The sequence below is a fragment of the Oryctolagus cuniculus genome, chromosome 21, assembly GCF_964237555.1.
Source record: "Oryctolagus cuniculus chromosome 21, mOryCun1.1, whole genome shotgun sequence".
Classification (NCBI taxonomy): Eukaryota; Metazoa; Chordata; class Mammalia; order Lagomorpha; family Leporidae; genus Oryctolagus; species Oryctolagus cuniculus.
The window spans coordinates 7,557,762-7,575,832 of NC_091452.1; the positions used below are offsets into that span (position 1 = coordinate 7,557,762).

General features: G+C 48.3%; 1 protein-coding gene across 11 annotated transcripts in view; it reads right to left on the reverse strand.

Moving 5' to 3' along the window:
- Positions 1 to 12,539, reverse strand: part of RNF34 (ring finger protein 34) — a 29,452-nt gene extending 16,913 nt beyond the window's left edge. For 4 of the 11 annotated variants that reach the window (XM_070066167.1, XM_070066163.1, XM_070066164.1 and 1 more), the window contains exon 1: positions 12,374 to 12,516. In XM_070066167.1, the coding sequence (XP_069922268.1) occupies positions 12,374 to 12,379 (6 nt within the window). In that variant the 5' untranslated portion in view covers positions 12,380 to 12,516. Of the gene's footprint in view, positions 1 to 11,928 lie in introns of all 11 variants that reach the window. The other 7 variants (XM_070066166.1, XM_070066165.1, XM_051826779.2 and 4 more) reach the window with 4 other exon arrangements.
- Between the last annotated feature and the right edge of the window lie 5,532 nt (positions 12,540 to 18,071).

The following is an 18,071-nucleotide window of genomic DNA, read 5'->3' on the forward strand; positions in this document are numbered from 1 at the left end:
CTCTCTTTCACTCTGCCTTTCAATTAGATAAAATAAATACCATTTTAAGTTTATTCACAGTTGCAGCCTAGAAAACTTAAAGAGGTGCCTCATATTATCTGCTTTAGGAGCTTTATGTGGTATATTTAACACAACTGGTAAATTGCAAAACCCACTTTGCCTGTATAAGTGAAAAATCTACACTGCTATCTTGTTGGTCCTGTAAAATCCAGAACTTGCTATTTAGTGTACATTCTACCTTCATTACTTTTGGCAAGATGTTCTCCCTTAGCACTCAGTTGCATTGTTTCCTTTCCTTCCTTCATAAATTCTGAGGACTGTAAGAGGACAGATTATATTACCTTTTTAAAAAGTACAGGGGCTGGCACTGTGGCGCAGCAGGTTAAAGCCCTGGCCATACAGGATGCCGGTTCGAGGCCCAGCTGCTCCACTTCCCATCCAGCTCTCTGCTGTGGCCTGGGAAAGCAGCGGAAGATGGCCCAAGTGTTTGGGCCCCTGCACCCACGTGGGAGACCCGGAAGAAGCTCCTGGCTCCTGGCTTTGGATCGGTACAGCTCCAGCCATTGCAGCCAACTGGGGAGTAAACCAGCGGACTCTGTCTCTGCCTCTCTTTTTCTCTATGTAACTCTGATTTTCAAGTCAATAAATAAATCTTTTTTAAAAATGTGATGCTTGGATCCTAGCCCCAGATTCTGATTTCACTCGTCTGAGGTATATCCTGGGTATGAGAAGTTTCTAAACTCCCTCAGATAATTCTGATAAACAGTCAAAGTCAAAAAGTTTAAGGCCCATGGTGGGTGCTTAGTTGGTCCATTTGGGGTGCCAACATCCCATATCAGAGTGCCTGGGATTGAGTCCTAGCTCCTCCACTTCCAAACCACTTTCTTGTTAATGCTCCTGGGAGACAGCATATGAGGGCCCAAGTAGCTAGATTCCTGCCACCCATATGGGAGACCTGGCCCTTAGCTACAGCCTGTTCCAGCCCTGGATGTTGCAGACATTTGAGTGAAAGAACCAGCAAATGGAAGATATCTCTCATAAACTTTTTTTTTTTTTTTTGAAAGGCAGAGTGGACAGTGAGAGAGAGAGACAGAGAGAAAGGTCTTCCTTTTGTCGTTGGTTCACCCTCCAATGGCCACTGCAGCCGGCGCACCGCGCTGATCCAATGGCAGGAGCCAGGTACTTATCCTGGTCTCCCATGGGGTGCAGGGCCCAAGTACTTGAGCCATCCTCCACTGCCCTCCCTGGTCACAGCAGAGAACTGGCCTGGAAGAGGGGCAACTGGGACAGAATCCGGCACCCCGACCGGGACTAGAACCCGGTGTGCCAGCGCCGCAAGGCGGAGGATTAGCCTAGTGAGCCGCGGCACCAGCTCATAAACAAATCTTTAAAAAAAAAAAAAAAAAGGTAGGGGACAGCACTGTGGTATAGTGGGTAAATCTGCCACCTGCAGTGCCAACATCCCATATGGGTGTCAGTTCAAATCCTGGCTGTTCCACTTCCAACCCAGCTCCCTGCTAATGTGCCTGGGAAAGCAGAAGATAGCCCAAGACCCTGGGCCCCGCACTCACGTGGGAGACCTGGATGAAGCTTCTGGATCCTGATTTCGACCTGGCTCAGCCCAGGCTGTTGAGGCCATTTGGGAAGTGAATCAGTGGACAGACTTATTATTTATTTGAATGTCAGGGTTACAGAGAGAAGGAGAAACAAAGATCTTCCCATCATCCCCAGATGGCTGCAATGGCCAGTACTGGGCCAGGCCGAAACCAGGAGCTTCATCTAGGTCTCTCACATGGGTAATGAGCCCAAACACTTGGGCCATCTTCTGCTGCTTTTTCCAGGCCATTAGCAGAGAGCTGGATTGGAAGCGGAGCAGCCAGGACACAAACAGGTGCCCATAAGGGATGTCAGCATTGAGGCAGTGGCTTTACCCACTACCCTACAAAATATTGGCCCCAACAAACAAATCTTAGTAAAAAGGCTAAGGTCTGCTCAGTGTAAGGGAAGATGTCTCTTTCCTGCCTACATAGTTTCAGCTGGAACACCACCCTCCATATTCCCTCCAGAATGCCTGTGGTCACTTGTGAAACTGTGCTTCACAACACCTTAGCCACATGCTCCCCAAAACCTGTCTGCATTTCTTCTTATAATAATGCGCAGGCCTTGAGCATTTCACTTTCCTGTATGGTTTCCTCAATCCTTTCAGAAAGGCTCAGGTGAAGTTTTTGCTTTGAGGCAAAGACAGCTGGAGCCAGCACTGTGACATAGTGGGGCTAGAGCAGCTGTGTACAGTGCCAGCATCTCATATGGACACGGGTTTGAGTTCTGGCTGCTCCACTTCCAATCCAGCTTCCTGCTAGTACACCTGGGAAAGCAGCAAAAGATGGTTCTAGTTCTTGGGCCCCTATCACCCATGTGGAAGACCCAGGAGAAACTCCTGACTTCAGATCAGCCCAGCTCTGCCCGTTGTGGCCATCTGGGGAGTGAACCAGCAGACAGAAGCTTGCTTTCTCTGTAACTCTTTCAAATAAATAAATCTTTTTTTTTTTTTTTTTGACAGGCAGAGTGGACAGTGAGAGAGAGAGAGACAGAGAGAAAGGTCTTCCTTTGCCGTTGGTTCACCCTCCAATGGCCGCCGCGGCCGGCGCGCTGCGGCCGGCGCACCGCGCTGATCCGATGGCAGGAGCCAGGAGCCAGGTGCTTTTCCTGGTCTCCCATGGGGTGCAGGGCCCAAGCACCTGGGCCATCCTCCACTGCACTCCCTGGCCACAGCAGAGGGCTGGCCTGGAAGAGGGGCAACCGGGACAGAATCCGGCGCCCCGACCGGGACTAGAACCCGGTGTGCCGGTGCCGCAAGGCGGAGGATTAGCCTAGTGAGCTGCGGCGCCGGCCTCAAATAAATAAATCTTTAAAAAAAAAAAAAAAAAAGGACAAACAGAGCTCCCATACATTGGTTCACTCCCCAAATGACTGCAAAATTCAGGACTAGGCCAGTCAGTCCAGATTGCCCATTTAGGTGGCAGGATCCCAAATACTTTAGCCGTCACCATCACCTCTAAGCATATGCATTAGCAAAAAGCTGGAACCAGAGATGGGTATTGAACCCAGGTACTCTGAAATGAGACATAGGTGTCTCAGGCAGAGAGAAACAGAGATATCTCGATCTACCTTCTGTCTGCAGGTTCACTCCCCAAATGCCACAACAGCTAGGGCTATACCATGTTAAAATCGGGAGCCCAGAACTCAATCCAGGTCTCTCAGTGGGTAGCAGGGACTCTAGTACTTGAGCCATCATTTGCTGTCTCCCAGGGTACATAACAGCAAGAAGCTGGATTGGAAATGGAGCGAAGACTTAAACCCAAGGACTCTACCATGGGGTCCAGGTGTCCTAAGCAACTTACCCACTGTACCAAATGCTTGCCCTGATAGTCTGCCCCTCAGTTGAGTTTATAACAATTTCATGATTCTAGGGGCCGGCACCATGGCTCACTTGGTTAATCCTCGGCCTGCAGTGCTGGCATCCCATATGGGCGTCAGTTCTAGTCCCGGTTGCTCCTCCTCCAGTCCAGCTCTCTGCTGTAACCAGGGAGGGCAGTGGAGGATGGCCCAAGTGCTTGGGCCCCTGAACCTGCATGGGAGACCAGGAGGAAGCACCTGGCTCCTGGCTTTGGGTCGGTGGCGGCCATTTGGGGAATGAACCAACGGAGGGAAGACCTCTCTCTCTGTCTAACTCTGTCAAATAAAAAAATTAATAAAATAAAAGGCTGGCGCTGCGGCTCAATAGGCTAATCCTCCACCTTGCGGTGCCGGCACACCGGGTTCTAGTCCCGGTTGGGGCACCGGATTCTGTCCCGGTTGCCCCTCTTCCAGGCCAGCTCTCTGCTGTGACCAGGGAGGGCAGTGGAGGATGGCCCAAGTGCTTGGGCCCTGCACCCCATGGGAGACCAGAAGTACCTGGCTCCTGCCATCGGATCAGCGCAGTGCGCCGGCCGCAGCGCGCCTGCCGCGACAGCTATTGGAGGGTGAACCAATGGCAAAAGGAAGACCTTTCTCTTTCTCTCTCTCTCTCTCTCTCTCTCTCTCTCTCTCTCACTGTCCACTCTGCCAGTCAAAAAAATAAATAAAAATAAAAATAAAATAAAATATAAAAAAATTAATGATTCTGGAGCCTGCACTGCGGCATCAGCATCCCAAATAGGTACTGGTTCAAGACCCAGCTGCTCCACTTCCAATCCAGCTCCCTGCTAATGTGCCTGAGAAAGCAGCAGAAGATGGCCCAAGTGCTTAAGCCCCTGCACCTATGTGGGAAACCCGAAGGAAGCTACTGGCGCCTGGATTCAGTCTGGCCCAGCCCATCTCTCTTTCTGTCTCTCCCTCTCTATAATTCTGCCTTTCAAATAAATAGTAAAATATATTAAACAATTTAACGATTCCTGTTAGTTCCTTTCCTTTTCCCCCACATACCAACCTCAAACTTTTGGTGGAATTTAGTACCTTCTTTCAGTTTGCTGGCCCAAACTTTTATTTCCTAGCTTACTCTTCTACATGCTTTCTTATGTGATATCTCCAATATTGGGAGAAAGTTGGTGATTTCTGGGTCAAAAGCAGCTATCATTTAAACTATTTTTATTCTCTTCCTCCAAGTTGAAGATTCCACCTCAGAAGATAATCCTTCCAGGATTGGGCTCTGTCTACATTGCCTCCCCTTTACTGTATTTTCTCTTTCTGTATTTTCCCATAAAATACCAATTTCATGAATTTCTTATGCATGTTCCCTCAAGGTACACACAAATGTCACCTTGCGATTTGCCTAATAAAGCTTGAAGTATCCTATACTTATCTTACCCTCTCAAATCTGTCCAAATTTCCTGTTACTACTTGAAGGATCTATAAAAGCAATTGGGGGGTGGAGCGGCACTGTGGCACAGCAGGTAAAGCCACCACCTGCAGTGCTGGCATCCCATATGGGCACCGGTTCGAGTCCCGGCTCCTCCTCTTCCCATCCAGCTCTCTGCTATGGCTTGGGAAAGCAGTGGAAAATGGCCCAAGACCTTGGGCTCCTGCTCCCACATGGGAAGACCTGGAAGAAGCTCCTGGCTCCAGATCAGCACAATTCTGGCCATTTCAGCCATCTGGGGAGTGAATCAGCAGATGGAAGACCTCTCTCTCTGCCTCCCCTTCTCTGTGTATAACTCTTTCAAATAAATCATTCTTTAAAAAAAAAAAAAGTTTTGGAGACCTAAGTTCATATTCTTTCCCTTTCCATCTCTGTCTTCCTTATCCTTTGAATTTCCTCCAGTTCAATCAGTCTGTATTCATTTTCTTTTATGCATGCACTACTCCCATTTTGGTAGTTAAGACTGTAGCATATTTTCCAAATTATTTCCTTCTAAGTTTTCTAAGCAAACCCAGTTCCTAGAAAGACAGTGTCTTTACTGGGTACAACTCTCTGGCTTTTGAATCTGCATTAAGTTCACCGAGTTGTGGCTCTGCCTCAATTCCAAAAAGGCGTATTCCTTATATGACAAATGGAAATTTTACTGTTTGCTTTTTTACTTCACACCAATTAGAGAACATGACTTAAGCTTTGTGGCCAACTGACTGGTCCTGCTAATATACTAGCTAATCACCAGCACAACTGAGCAAGGGCAGCTTACCACCTAGTTGAGTGGAGACCAGAATGCCATCCTCCCTATAGAAAAACTGAGAAAGTACCGAGTCCGGCAAGTGCAGTTCTTTCACTGGAACCAACAATATCAAGTTCTTTTTTCCCCCAGGTAGAATGAATTAGGAATTCCCTCCCCTCTATAGGAGGGGATGGCAAAGAATTAGCCACAAACTTAAATAATCTGCCAGGAGAGTGGCACCGTCAGTTTCCAGCACAGTGACATAGGTTACCACAACAACAGACCACCAGCCTCTCAGTAGGATTCATACGATATAAGCCCAGTCCACACCATCATTTCAGTCAACAAAAGTTAAGAGGAAATATGGCCGGCGCCGCAGCTCAATAGGCTAATCCTCCACCTAGCTGCGCCGGCACACCAGGTTCTAGTCCCGGTCGGGGCGCCGGATTCTGTCCCGGCTGCCCCTCTTCCAGGCCAGCTCTCTGCTGTGGCCAGGAAGTGCAGTGGAGGATGGCCCAAGTGCTTGGGCCCTGCACCCTATGGGAGACCAGGAGAAGCACCTGGCTGCTGCCTTTGGATCAGCGCGGTGCACCGGCCGCAGCGCGCCGACCTCGGCGGCCATTGGAGGGTGAACCAACAGCAAAGGAAGACCTTTCTCTCTGTCTCTCTCTCTCACTGTCCACTCTGCCTGTCAAAAAAAAAAAAAAAAAAAAAAGAGGCAATATGTTCCATTTCTTTGCAACAGCAGTTTAGCCCTTTTCTGGTTAAGTGCCAATTTTCCTAATTCATTCTGACGGAATGGTTTGGGAGGAGCACATTCAAGCCTTTCTGCTACCTGGGGGAAAAAAGAACTTGATATTGTTGGTTCCAGTGAAAGAACTGCACTTGCCGGACTCGGTACTTTCTCAGTTTTTCTATAGGGAGGATGGCATTCTGGTCTCCACTCAACTAGGTGGTAAGCTGCCCTTGCTCAGTTGTGCTGCTGATTAGGTCGCATATTAGCAGGACAGTTAGTTGGTTACAAACATTCAGTGTCTGTGTATGAATGACCTAATGCACTTTTAGACTCCCGAGTGGCCTGGAGGGAGAGGTAGCAAGGGAGGTTGGGTGGTAAAGACACTTCAAAATGCTAACTTTAAAAAAAATCAACAAAAAGTTTACCACAAATCTTGAATCCTAAACTACATCAGGATGTGATTCCTTTTAATGATGTCATCAAATGTAAAATTAACTAGCCAGACTAGAAATGAAAAATAAATGGGGCCAGGACTGTGGCACAGCAGGTAAAGCCGCTGCCTGCAGTGCCAGCATTCCATAAGGGCACCGGTTCTAGTCCTGGCTGCTCCACTTCCGATCCAGCTCTCTGCTGTGGCCTGGGAAAGCAGTGGAAGATGGCCCAAGTGTTTGGGCCCCTGCACCCGTGTGGGAGACCCGGAAGAAGCTCCTGGCTTCAATCAGCACAGCTCCAGCCATTGCAGCCATTCGGGGAGTTAACCACCTGATGGAAGACCTCTGTCTGTCACTCTCTCTAACTCTACCTCTCACAAAAATAAATAAAATCTGCAGGCCGGCGCCGTGGTGCAGTAGGTTAATCCTCTGCCTGCAGCGCCAGCATCCCATATGAGCACCAGTTCTAGTCCCGGCTGCCTCTCTTCCAATCCAGCTCTCTGCTGTGGCCTGGGAAAGCAGTAGAAGATGGCCCAAGTCTTTGGGCCCCTGCACCCGTGTGGGAGACCCGGAAGAAGCTCCTGGCTCCTGGCTTCGGATCAGCACAGCTCCAACCACTGCAGCCATTTGGGGAGTGAACCAACAGAAGAAGACCTTTCTCTCTGTCTCTCCCTCTCAATGTCTGTAGCTCTACCTCTCAAATAAATAAGTAAATAAGTAATCTTTAAAAAAATAAAATAAAATCTTTAAAAAAAGAAAGAAAGAAAAAGAAGAAAGGCCAGAGTGGTTTCCATGACAATCAAATGACAGCCATAAAGGGGGGAAAGGGGAAGGTGTGGAATCTGAAAAACAACAGAAGGGGTCAGCGCTGTGGCATAGTGGGTAAAGTTGCCACCTGCAGTGCCAGCATCCCATATGGGCGCTGGTTCTAGTCCCGGCTGTTCCACTTCTAATCCAGCTCTCTGCTACGGCCTGGGAAAGTAGTGGAAGATGGCCCAAGTCTTTGGGTCCCTGTACCCATGCGGGAGACCCAGAAGAAAGTTTCTGGCTCCTGGCTTTGGATCAGGGCAGCATCTGCCATTGCAGTACATTTGGGAGTGAACCAGCAGATGGAAGACCTCTCTGCCTCTCCTTCTCTCTCTGTGTAACTCTTTCAAATAAATAAATAAATCTGGAAAAAAAAGAAAACTAAATACCAAAATTTTTTCTAAGTCATTTGATTATAGGTAAACAGCAGTAATAATAATCCTACAGGTCTACTTTACTTACTGTAACTCTAAATGAAATACAGTAATATATTTCACACATTAAAGATGAACCTTGGAAGTTTCAAATTCAAAAATGTTAATTTTCTCAGGGGTTTTAAGCTACTAGGATCAAACAAGGATTCAGTTCTTCCAAAGAATTCCCTCAGAGAATTCTCCTACTACAGGTTTTGTTTAAACTCCAGATAACCTTGAACTGCCAAAAGTCAAGGTCCCTGTGTTTAATAGGAAAAAGATGTCTCAAAGCTTAGTGCCAGTGATTTTAAAAATCAGTTTCGTAGTTTAAACTTTTCTACAGAATTCAAAGCAAAGCAGAAAAAACAGATGAGATAATAAGCAAAGTCTTCAATCTATTTAGAGCCATTTAAGAAACATGATCCTCTGAAGCAGAAAAACTTATTGAAACTGCTGCCTCGGCCAGCACCATGGCTCACTGGGCTAGTCCTCCGCCTGTGGCGCCGGATTCTGTCCCGGTTGCCCCTCTTCCAGGCCAGCTCTCTGCTATGGCCAGGGAGTGCAGTGGAGGATGGCTCAAGTACTTGGGCCCTGCACCCCATGGGAGACCAGGATAAGTACCTGGCTCCTGGCATTGGATCAGCGCGGTGTGCGGGCTGCAGCGCGCCAGCCGTGGCAGCCATTGGAGGGTGAACCAATGGCAAAAGGAAGACCTTTCTGTCTCTTTCTCTCACTATCCACTCTGCCTATCAAAAAAAAAAGAAAAAAACTGCTGCTTCAATTGACATAAATTTGAAGAGAATTCTGCTTTCCTGACAACTGAATCTCCAATCATATATACGAAAGAAGAAATTACATCCTAAATTCTTTCTCTCTTTAATATATGGACATTAACTAGGCTGCAAAAACAGATGTGGACCTTAAAATGTAGTATTTTTAGGCAAGATCTTTGCCAAATCGAAAGATTTTTAATAGCAATGTGTGCTGTAGATCATAAATATCACTTTCTTTATGTTGAGGTTTTTTTTTTTTTTTTTTTTTTTTTTTTTTTTTTTTTGACAGGCAGAGTGGACAGTGAGAGAGAGACAGAGAGAGAAAGGTCTTCCTTTGCCGTTGGTTCACCCTCCAATGGCCGCCGCTGCAGCCGGCGCACCGCGCTGATCCTGGCAGGAGCCAGGAGCCAGGTGCTTTTCCTGGTCTCCCATGGGGTGCAGGGCCCAAGCACCTGGGCCATCCTCCACTGCACTCCCTGGCCATAGCAGAGAGCTGGCCTGGAAGAGGGGCAACCGGGACAGAATCCGGCGCCCCAACCGGGACTAGAACCCGGTGTGCCGGCGCCGCAAGGTGGAGGATTAGCCTATTGAGCCACGGCGCCGGCCCTATGTTGAGGTTTTTTTAAATAATGTACTTGACCCTTACCACCACTGCCCAACCTTTCATAGGAAAAAAAAGATAGGTAAATTACATTTAGTAAATTACTATCTCCTTGCTGTTTCATTTTGAGCATGAAAAGATGAATGTGGTTAGCACAATTATAAACAGGATCAATACAAATATGAAGAACAGGAAGAAGGGTTAAATCAAATTAACACAGGACAATTTGGATTTTTTTTAAATCAATCCTTCATAGAGAGTTAATTAGCTCCAATGATAAATAGTTACATGAATTTGATAGGCAAACCTATTTCAAAACATCAGTCACTAAACAATAAAATTAAAGGAGAAAATATCCATTCCACACATAAATTAAAATCAGCTGCTCCTAGGTTTAAGTGAGGATGTACTTATCTATTTGCTTAGCTTTTAAATTTTAATTCCACTGATAGAAGTACTACTTACAGGATCATTCAGAGTTAGATTTCCATGACTTCTACAATCACTGACTCTGCCTAGTAACCTCCAGATAAGTACAGCCACAATTTAACAATTTCAGTATAAATCAACATAAAGTTAAATAAAGAAAGAAGCCCAAATACTGAATGTTGTAGCTCAAGTTTCACAGAAACATAAAATGAAAGCAGCATTCATGACGAGTCATCTAGCACAGCTTAATGACTATTTGGGTCTACAGTTTGCTTCAGTAAATACAGTACCTTTTCTAATTTTCAACTTTGCTTTTAAAACTTAGAAAGCAGTATCTTCCACTTACATCCAAAAGACACTTCTGAATTTAAAGCACTTAAAAATTAACACTGGATCTGTCCCTAATTCTCTTCCTCCACATCCAGCTTCTTGAGCGGCCACAAATTTAATGCTAATAAAGATACTGGCGGCCGGCGCCGCAGCTCACTAGGCTAATGATCTGCCTGCGGCGCCAGTACCCCGGGTTCTAGTCCCGGTTGCTCCTCTTCCAGTCCAGCTCTCTGCTGTGGCCCGGGAAGGCAGTGGAGGATGGCCCAGGTCCTTGGGCCCTGCACCCTCATGGGAGACCAGGAGGAAGCACCTGGCTTCGGATCGGTGCAGCGCGCCGGCTGTAGCAGCCATTTGGGGGGTGAACCAACAGAAGGAAGACCTTTCTCTCTAACTCTGCCTGTCAAAAAAATTATAAAAAAAAAAAAAAAAAGGTACTGGCATACTTTGAGATATTTGTGAACAGGTATATAAGACCTCTGCTTTGTTTTTGTATCTTACCATATCAAATTGATGGCTTTAGAAAGTGAAGCTACTAAATAAATCTTCTAGAAGGGCGGGGCAGCAACACTGTGCTGTAGAAGATTAAGAGTCCACCTGCAGTGTTGGCATCCCATACGGGTGCCAGTTCAAGTACACTTCCAATCTAGCTCCCTGCTAATGCGCCTGGGAAAGCAGCAGATGGCCAAAGGCCTTGGACTCCTGCACCCACATGGAAGACCCAGAAGAAACTCCTGGATTTGGCTGGCCCAACAGTGGCTGTTGCGGCCATTTGGGGAGTGAACCAGAAGGAAGATCTCTGCTTCTGCCTCTCCTTCTCTGTAATTCTTTCAAATAAGTAAGTCTTTAAAAAAAAGATAAAAACAAAGCTACTTCCAGACATTTTAGTAGGCATTCTAAACTGACGTAAAATCTTAAAACTAAATTGGAAAGTTAAAGAGTAGAACAGGAGTTCGGTCTGTAACTGACTGTGAACAATCAATTGAGGTAATTCACTACCTTCGGAACAGCCAATTGGAAAGTTAAAAAAACAAGTTCTTACAATATTTTAGCACTTCAAGGCCCAGCTCAAAAGCTACTTATTCCAAAAATCCAGCTTGCTTCCTGCAGCCAGAAGGATCCTTTCTAGTTCTTGTGGGTTTTGCACTTTGGGGATCCATCACCTGCAAATGTCTCTTCTCCTTCCTAAAGTGTGGGGCCGTATTCTGAATTAGTTCTCCTCACCCGCTCTTCCTCTTGGCTAAGACATAAGAAATGTTCAGCTAACTGTCTGCTGAATTTCCCTAGCCACTGGACGCTCCCTTTCAGTCTTCCACAGTAAGTCCTTAACGCCTTGTGAAGGCACTGTTAGTCCGGCAGCTCGCTCTGTTATTTTCCTTACCCACACCAAGCCACCTCTTCCCTTCGAGTAGCGAAACCGTCTACCTGTGAGAGAGTATCATCGCCTCCTGACTCAGCCCAGTCCGCTCTAACTTCAGCAAAGGAATCAATACCTCCACCCGCTGCTGTGCGCAGAGCTCTGCAGAACGCAGCCATCCAGTCGAGGGAACCGTCTCCCCAAAGTAGGTCAGGATCCGGCCCCCCCTTCTCAACTTCTCACCAGCGGGGCTCCCACGCTCTCACTCCCACCTTGGGGGACGCAAGCTGCCGCACTTGCTCGCGGCGTGCCGAGCGCCGGCCGACGCGCACACAGTTCGCGGGCGCCCTGCCTAGGTCCCGGCCCCAGCGCGAAGCCCACAGAGACCACCAGCCGGGTGCGACCCCCGCCCCGCGCCGCTTCTCACCTGTTGGCCCGGCCCCTGCCTCCCCCGCGTCGCTCCTTCCCCTCGGGTCCCGTGACGCTCCCGACGTTCGGGTTAGTTCAAGGACTCCGGGAGGGAGAGGGCACGGCGTGGGCAGAGGCACGCCGGAGCCCAGGCCTTGGCACCAGCGGGCCCCGGAGGAAGCGCACAGGGCCGGGCCGGGCCGGAGAGGGGCCCACCAGGCGAAGGCGCGGGGGCCGCCGGCCTCTCCTCGCTCCTAGGGCCCGCTGGCCGGAGCAGCCCCGGCAGCCTGAAAGGCGCCGGGAGCCCGGGTTCTCCTCCCCGTGCCGGTCAGCGGCCCCCTCCGGCGGAGGTCTCTGAGGTGCCGGCCGGCTAACCGCTGGGGCGTCAAGAAAGGAGGCGCTCCGGGCGCCCTGGCCACGTAGAACAGGCGACAAGGGTCTGCCCGGCCTCCCCGGCCTCTCACCTTCATGGCCGCGACCGCCCCGACTCGGTCGGCTCTGCCGGGGAACTCAGCACCATAGCAGCCCCTCGCCCAGCCGCCGGCCCTCCTGGCTTCTGGGCGGCGACTACAGAGCCTCCTGAGGCGACCGAGCGTCCGCACGTAAGGGGCGTGGCCACGCTCGCCGCGCGCCCCGGGAAGACGGCCGAGCGGCGGCCGGGTAAGCCAATCCGGAGCCGGCGCTCGGGGGCCGGTCTCCAGAGCCAATGAGGGGCCGGGAATGGGGCGGGGCCTCCGGCGCCGCGGGGTGGCCGGGCGAGCGCTCCGTTCCGCCGGGAGGAGGAAGGGGAGCGGCTGGGTGTGGCGGGAGGCGCTGCCCTGAGCGGCGTGGTGGGCCGGGTGGCGGAAATGGAGGAGTCCGCGTGTCCCGAACCGGCTGCCGCCTCAGAGATCTGTCGGCAAGAGCGCCGGGTGGCTGGAAGGTCGTAACCGTCAGAGCAGGGCCTCGGGTTTCTCCTGAAGCGTTCGTGTGGTGAGCGGCAGCTGCCCGCGCTAGAACGCGACGCCTGGAAAACAGGGTTTATCGAAAACACTTGGAGAACCAGCGGCTCGCCAATCCTGACGGCCCTATTAAAGCGCCAGGAAAATAATCAGAACCCTGGCTCAATAAAAAGAATTCGCGTGATTCCTCGGAATGAACATTTTTGGAGCAGAGAAATGAAGGCAAATTTAAATACCAAGTTCTTCAGCCAGACTGGATGACACTCTGGCTTTGGGACACATCGTTCACCTCTTTCAACCAGGGTGTAGAAATTTAAATAGACGTGAAGATGTCAATTTGCCGCTCTTCTTAAGGACCTCTTTATTATTTTTTAAAAGATTTATTTATTCAAGAAAAGAAAAAAAAGATTTATTTATTCATTTGTAAGTCAGAGTTACACAGAGAGAGGAGAGGCAGAGAGAGAGAGAGAGGTCTTTCATCCACTGATTCACTCCCCCATTGGCTGCAATGGCTGGAGCTGCGCCGATCAGGAGCCAGGAGCCACTTCCGGGTCTCCCACGAGGGTGCAGGGGCCCAAGGACCTGGGCTATCTTCCATTGCTTTTCCAGGCCATAGCAGAGAGTTGGATTGGAAGTGGAGCAGCCAGGTCTTGAACCAGCGCACATGTGGGATGCCAGCATTGCAGTCGGCAGCTTTACCCGTTACACCACAGCGCCGGCCTCTTTAATAGACTTCTTGAACATACTGTGTTAGAACAAACCACACACCAAACTGGGCCATTCATTCTCTTAATCAGAAATAATACGCCGGCTTATGATTGTTTTCCTTGCTTCAGACAATTCACAGATAATGTAATTTCTCACCCAGGATAGTCCTCAATTTTCTTCTTTGGAAAAATCCACAAAAATCTCTTACTTCACCTGTCAGGGAAACAGCTGAGTTTACTGGAAGGGGAAGTATTTTAATATTTTTGTATATATATTTTTTTTATTTGAAAGGCAGAGAAACATAACCGAGAGCTCCCATACACTGGTTCACTCAGCAAATGTCCCCAACAGCCAGAGCCAGACCAGGCTGAAGCCAAGAGCTAGGAACCCAATCCACATGGGTGGCAGGGACCCAAATACTTGAGTCACCTCCTACTGCCTCTCAAGATGTGTGTGAATTACCAAGAAGCTGGAATTGAAGTGGAGTCTCCAGCCCAAGGTGTCCCAAGTGGTGCCTTTAAGAGCTATACAAAATGCCACTCTAGAAGAAAAGGTATTCTCATGATGTAGGTTTAAAGAGACTCATCAAACTTGGCTCAGGTTACAAAACTATGGTTCTGTTTCATCAAGAGTTAATAAATAAGGGCTGGCACTCTGGTTTAGTAGTGTCAGACCACCACAAAACACACCAAACACCGGAATAAGGGAAAGGGTTTATTGACAGGGAGGGGGCGAAGAAGGAAGGGAGGGGGTAGAGAGAAAGAGAGAGAACAGGTGCAGGAGGCAGGTCTTGTTATACCTTTGCAGGGGACCATGACCTGGAAGAGGCTCCTGGCTCCTGGCTTTGGATCAGCTCAGCTCTGGCTGTTGCAGCCATTTGGGAAGTGAACCAGCAGATGGAAGACCTCTCTCTCTGTCACTCCCTTTCTCCCTCTGCTCCCTCTGTAACTCTACCTCTCAAAAAAAAAAAAAAAAGTTAATGAATAAGCACATGAAAAGATGCTCAACATCACTGGCCATTAGGGAAATACAAATCAAAACCAGATACTATTAACAGCTATTAGGGGTCGGGGCCGCGGCTCACTAGGCTAATCCTCTACCTTGCGGCGCCGGCACACCGGGTTCTAGTCCCGGTCGGGGCGCCGGATTCTGTCCCGGTTGCCCCTCTTCCAGGCCAGCTCTCTGGTGTGGTCCGGGAATGCAGTGGAGGATGGCCCAAGTGTTTGGGCCCTGCACCCCATGGGAGACCATGAGAAGCACCTGGCTCCTGCCATCGGATCAGCGCAGTGCGCTGGCCATGGTGGCCATTGGAGAGTGAACCAACGGCAAAAGGATGACCTTTCTCTCTGTCTCTCTCTCTCACTGTCCACTCTGCCTGTCAAAAAAAAAAAAAAAACAGCTATTAGTATGTCTAAAATAAAAAAGACATAAATGTTGGTGAAAATGTGGAGAATTTGGAATCCTCATTAGTGGTGGGAATGTAAAATGGTGCAGCTGCTTTAGGAAAGTCTGGTGATTCAAGATATTGAATACGGAGCTAGCCTATAACCCAGCAATCCCACTCATAGGTAATGTTTTAGTGTGGGAGTGTGGTTCAAGGTTAAGTTACCACTTGAGATACGTGAATCCCATACCAGAGTACCTAGTTCATGTCGCACCTGTTCTGCTTCCCACATCTTATTAATGCACACGTGGGAGGCAGCAGGTGATGGCCAAGGTACCAGGATCCCTGTCACCCACATGGAATTCCAAGTTCCTGTCTTCAGCTTGGCCTAGCCACAGCTCCTGTGGGCATCTGGGGTGTGAACCAGCTGATGGAAGTTGTCTGTGTGTCTACTTCTCTCTCTCAGCCTTTCAAATAAGATGAAAATAGTGTTCATAGCAGCGTTATTCATAGTAGCCAAAAAGTGGAAACCCAGATGTTCACTATCTGATGAATGGATAAACAAAATGTGGTCTATCCATACAACAGAATATTACTCAGGCAAAAATGAGTGAATTACTGGTACATGCTACACGGTGGATGATCCTGTAAAACATGCTAAGTGAAAGAACCAGACACAAATAATCACATATTGTATGACTTCATTTATATGGAATGTCCAGAATACCCAAATCCATGGAGAAAGAAAGTAGAGTAGTGTTGTTGCCTGGGGGTGAGGGAGCTGGGGGAAAATTGAGTAATGGCTACTGGACACAGGTTTATTTTTGGATGATTTAAATGTTTTAAAATTGGTTGTGGGGATGGTTGCACAGTTCTGTGAATATGGAGTTGTACCATTTCTTTAAAGAAATATTTATTTTATTTGAAAGAATTGGAGAGAGAGAAAGAGAGAGGGAGAGGGAATGGGGGGGGGGGATCTTCCATCTGCTGGTTAACTCCCCAAATGGCCAGGAGCTTCTTCCAGGCTTCCCATGTGGGTGCAGAAACCCAAGCACTTGGGCCATCCTCTGCTACTTTCCCAGGCTCATTAGCAGGGAGCTGGATCAGCAGTGGAGCAGCTGGGACTCCAACCAGCATCCATATCAGATGCTGTCGCAGCAGGCAGTGGCTTAATATCTGCTATGCCACAAAGCCAGCCCTGAATTGTATCATTTAAATGAATGAATTGTCTGCTGTGTGAATTCTATCTCACTAAAGCTGTTATAACAATATTGAGGAACAACAGAAAAAGAGCTAAGGTAGGTGCAGAGTGGGAATTAAAGCAACCATGAGTAGGGAGAGATTTCAGTATTGGGGAATGTTTTGTCTTTAGATTTATTTATTTATTTGAAAGTCAAAGAGAGAGCGAGCGAGAGAGAGATGCCTGCTATGCACTGGTTTACTTCCCTAAATGGCCACAACATCCAGGGCTGTGCCAAGCTGAAGCCAGGAGCCAGAAGCTTCATCTGGGTCTCCCACATGGGTGGCAGGGCTCCAAGCACTCTGCCCTTCCTCTCCTGCCCTCTCAGGCACATTACCTGAGAGCTGCATTGGAAGCAGAGCATCCAGAACTCAACTCTGCGCTCCGACGCAGGATGCTGCTTATCCCACTTCGCCACAATGCCAGTCCCCATCACACTTCTTCAATAAAAGAGATGCATTACGTGATTAAATATTTTCCTCTTTTTTCTTTTCTTTTTATTTTATTTGAAAGGCAGAGCTACAGACAAAGGGAGAGGCAGAGAGAGAGAGAGAGAGAGAGATCTTTCATTTGCTGGTTCACTCCCCAAATGGCTGCAACAGCTGGAGCTGAGCTGGTCTGAAACCAGGAGCCAGGAGCTTCTTCTGGTTCTCCCACGTGGGTGTCAGGGCCCAAGCACTTGGGCCGTCCTCCACTGCTTTCCTAGGCGCACCAGCAGGGAGCTGGATCAACCGTGGAGCAGCTGGGACTAGAATTTGTGCCCATATGGGGTGCTGGCACTGTAGGTGAAGGCCTAACCTGCTACACCACAGCGCTGGCCCCTCAATATTTTTCTTTGTTTTTTGTTTTGTTTTGCCAGGCAGAGTTAGACAGTGAGAGAGAGAGAGAGAGAGAGAGAGAGAGAGAGAGAGAGAGAGAGAGAAAGGTTTTCCTTCCATTGGTTCACCCTTCAAATGGCCACTATGGCTGGCATGCTGCGCCGATCCAAAGCCAGAAGCCAGGTGCTTCCTCTTGGTCTCCCATGCAGGTGCAGGGCCCAAGCACTTGGGCCATCCTCCACTGCGTTCCTGGGCCACAGCAGAGAGCTGGCCTGGAAGAGGAGCAACCGGGACAGAACCAGTGCCCCAACCAGGACTAAAACCCAGGGTGCCGGTGCCGCCAGCAGAGGATTAGCCTAGTGAGCTGCGGTGCCGGCAATATTTTTCTTTGTCTCAAACTTTCTATAATGACAAGCCTCTTTCAGTTGTGAACTAATTGTGCCAATTGTGGTTCAGGAAAATTGGATTTGTTTCCCAGCTTATAATCAAGACATCTTAATACTGTGAATTCCAGAGACAAAAAGTAGGATGGCCAAGACACATGGGATACTTGGTTGTGGCTTAACTGCTTGGTGGGCTGTTCTCTGAGGTTTCTTTAATCCCTGAAAAAAGAGTTATTTTATTGAATTTACAACTGCCCAAAGTCAATTAAATAATTTCAAAACCTCTAAAGTTCAAAAATAAGCAAAAGTTTCATTGTCTAAATTTTAAGTTACTGAACAATCTGTTTTTCTCAGGAGTGTGTGTATTCATAAAACAATCAGAGGAAAGGGGAGCTATTATAATTCTACTAACAGACTCTCTCAAAGGTCATGGGAGAAGACAATATGAGCTTTTTATAAGTTGGTTAGCAACTTGTAGCACAAAACTGTTTCTTCTTTTGGAATATTTCAAACATGTATGAAGTAAACAGAATAGTAGAATGAACCCTCATGTTTTCATCACCCAGTTTTAACACTTCTCTACATTCTGCCACTCTTGTCTCATCCCCAGCACTTGTATCTCTCTACCCACACCACACCTACCCCCATCTGAGTTAAATTGGGTCGTTAAATTAGTGCTTGATTTTGG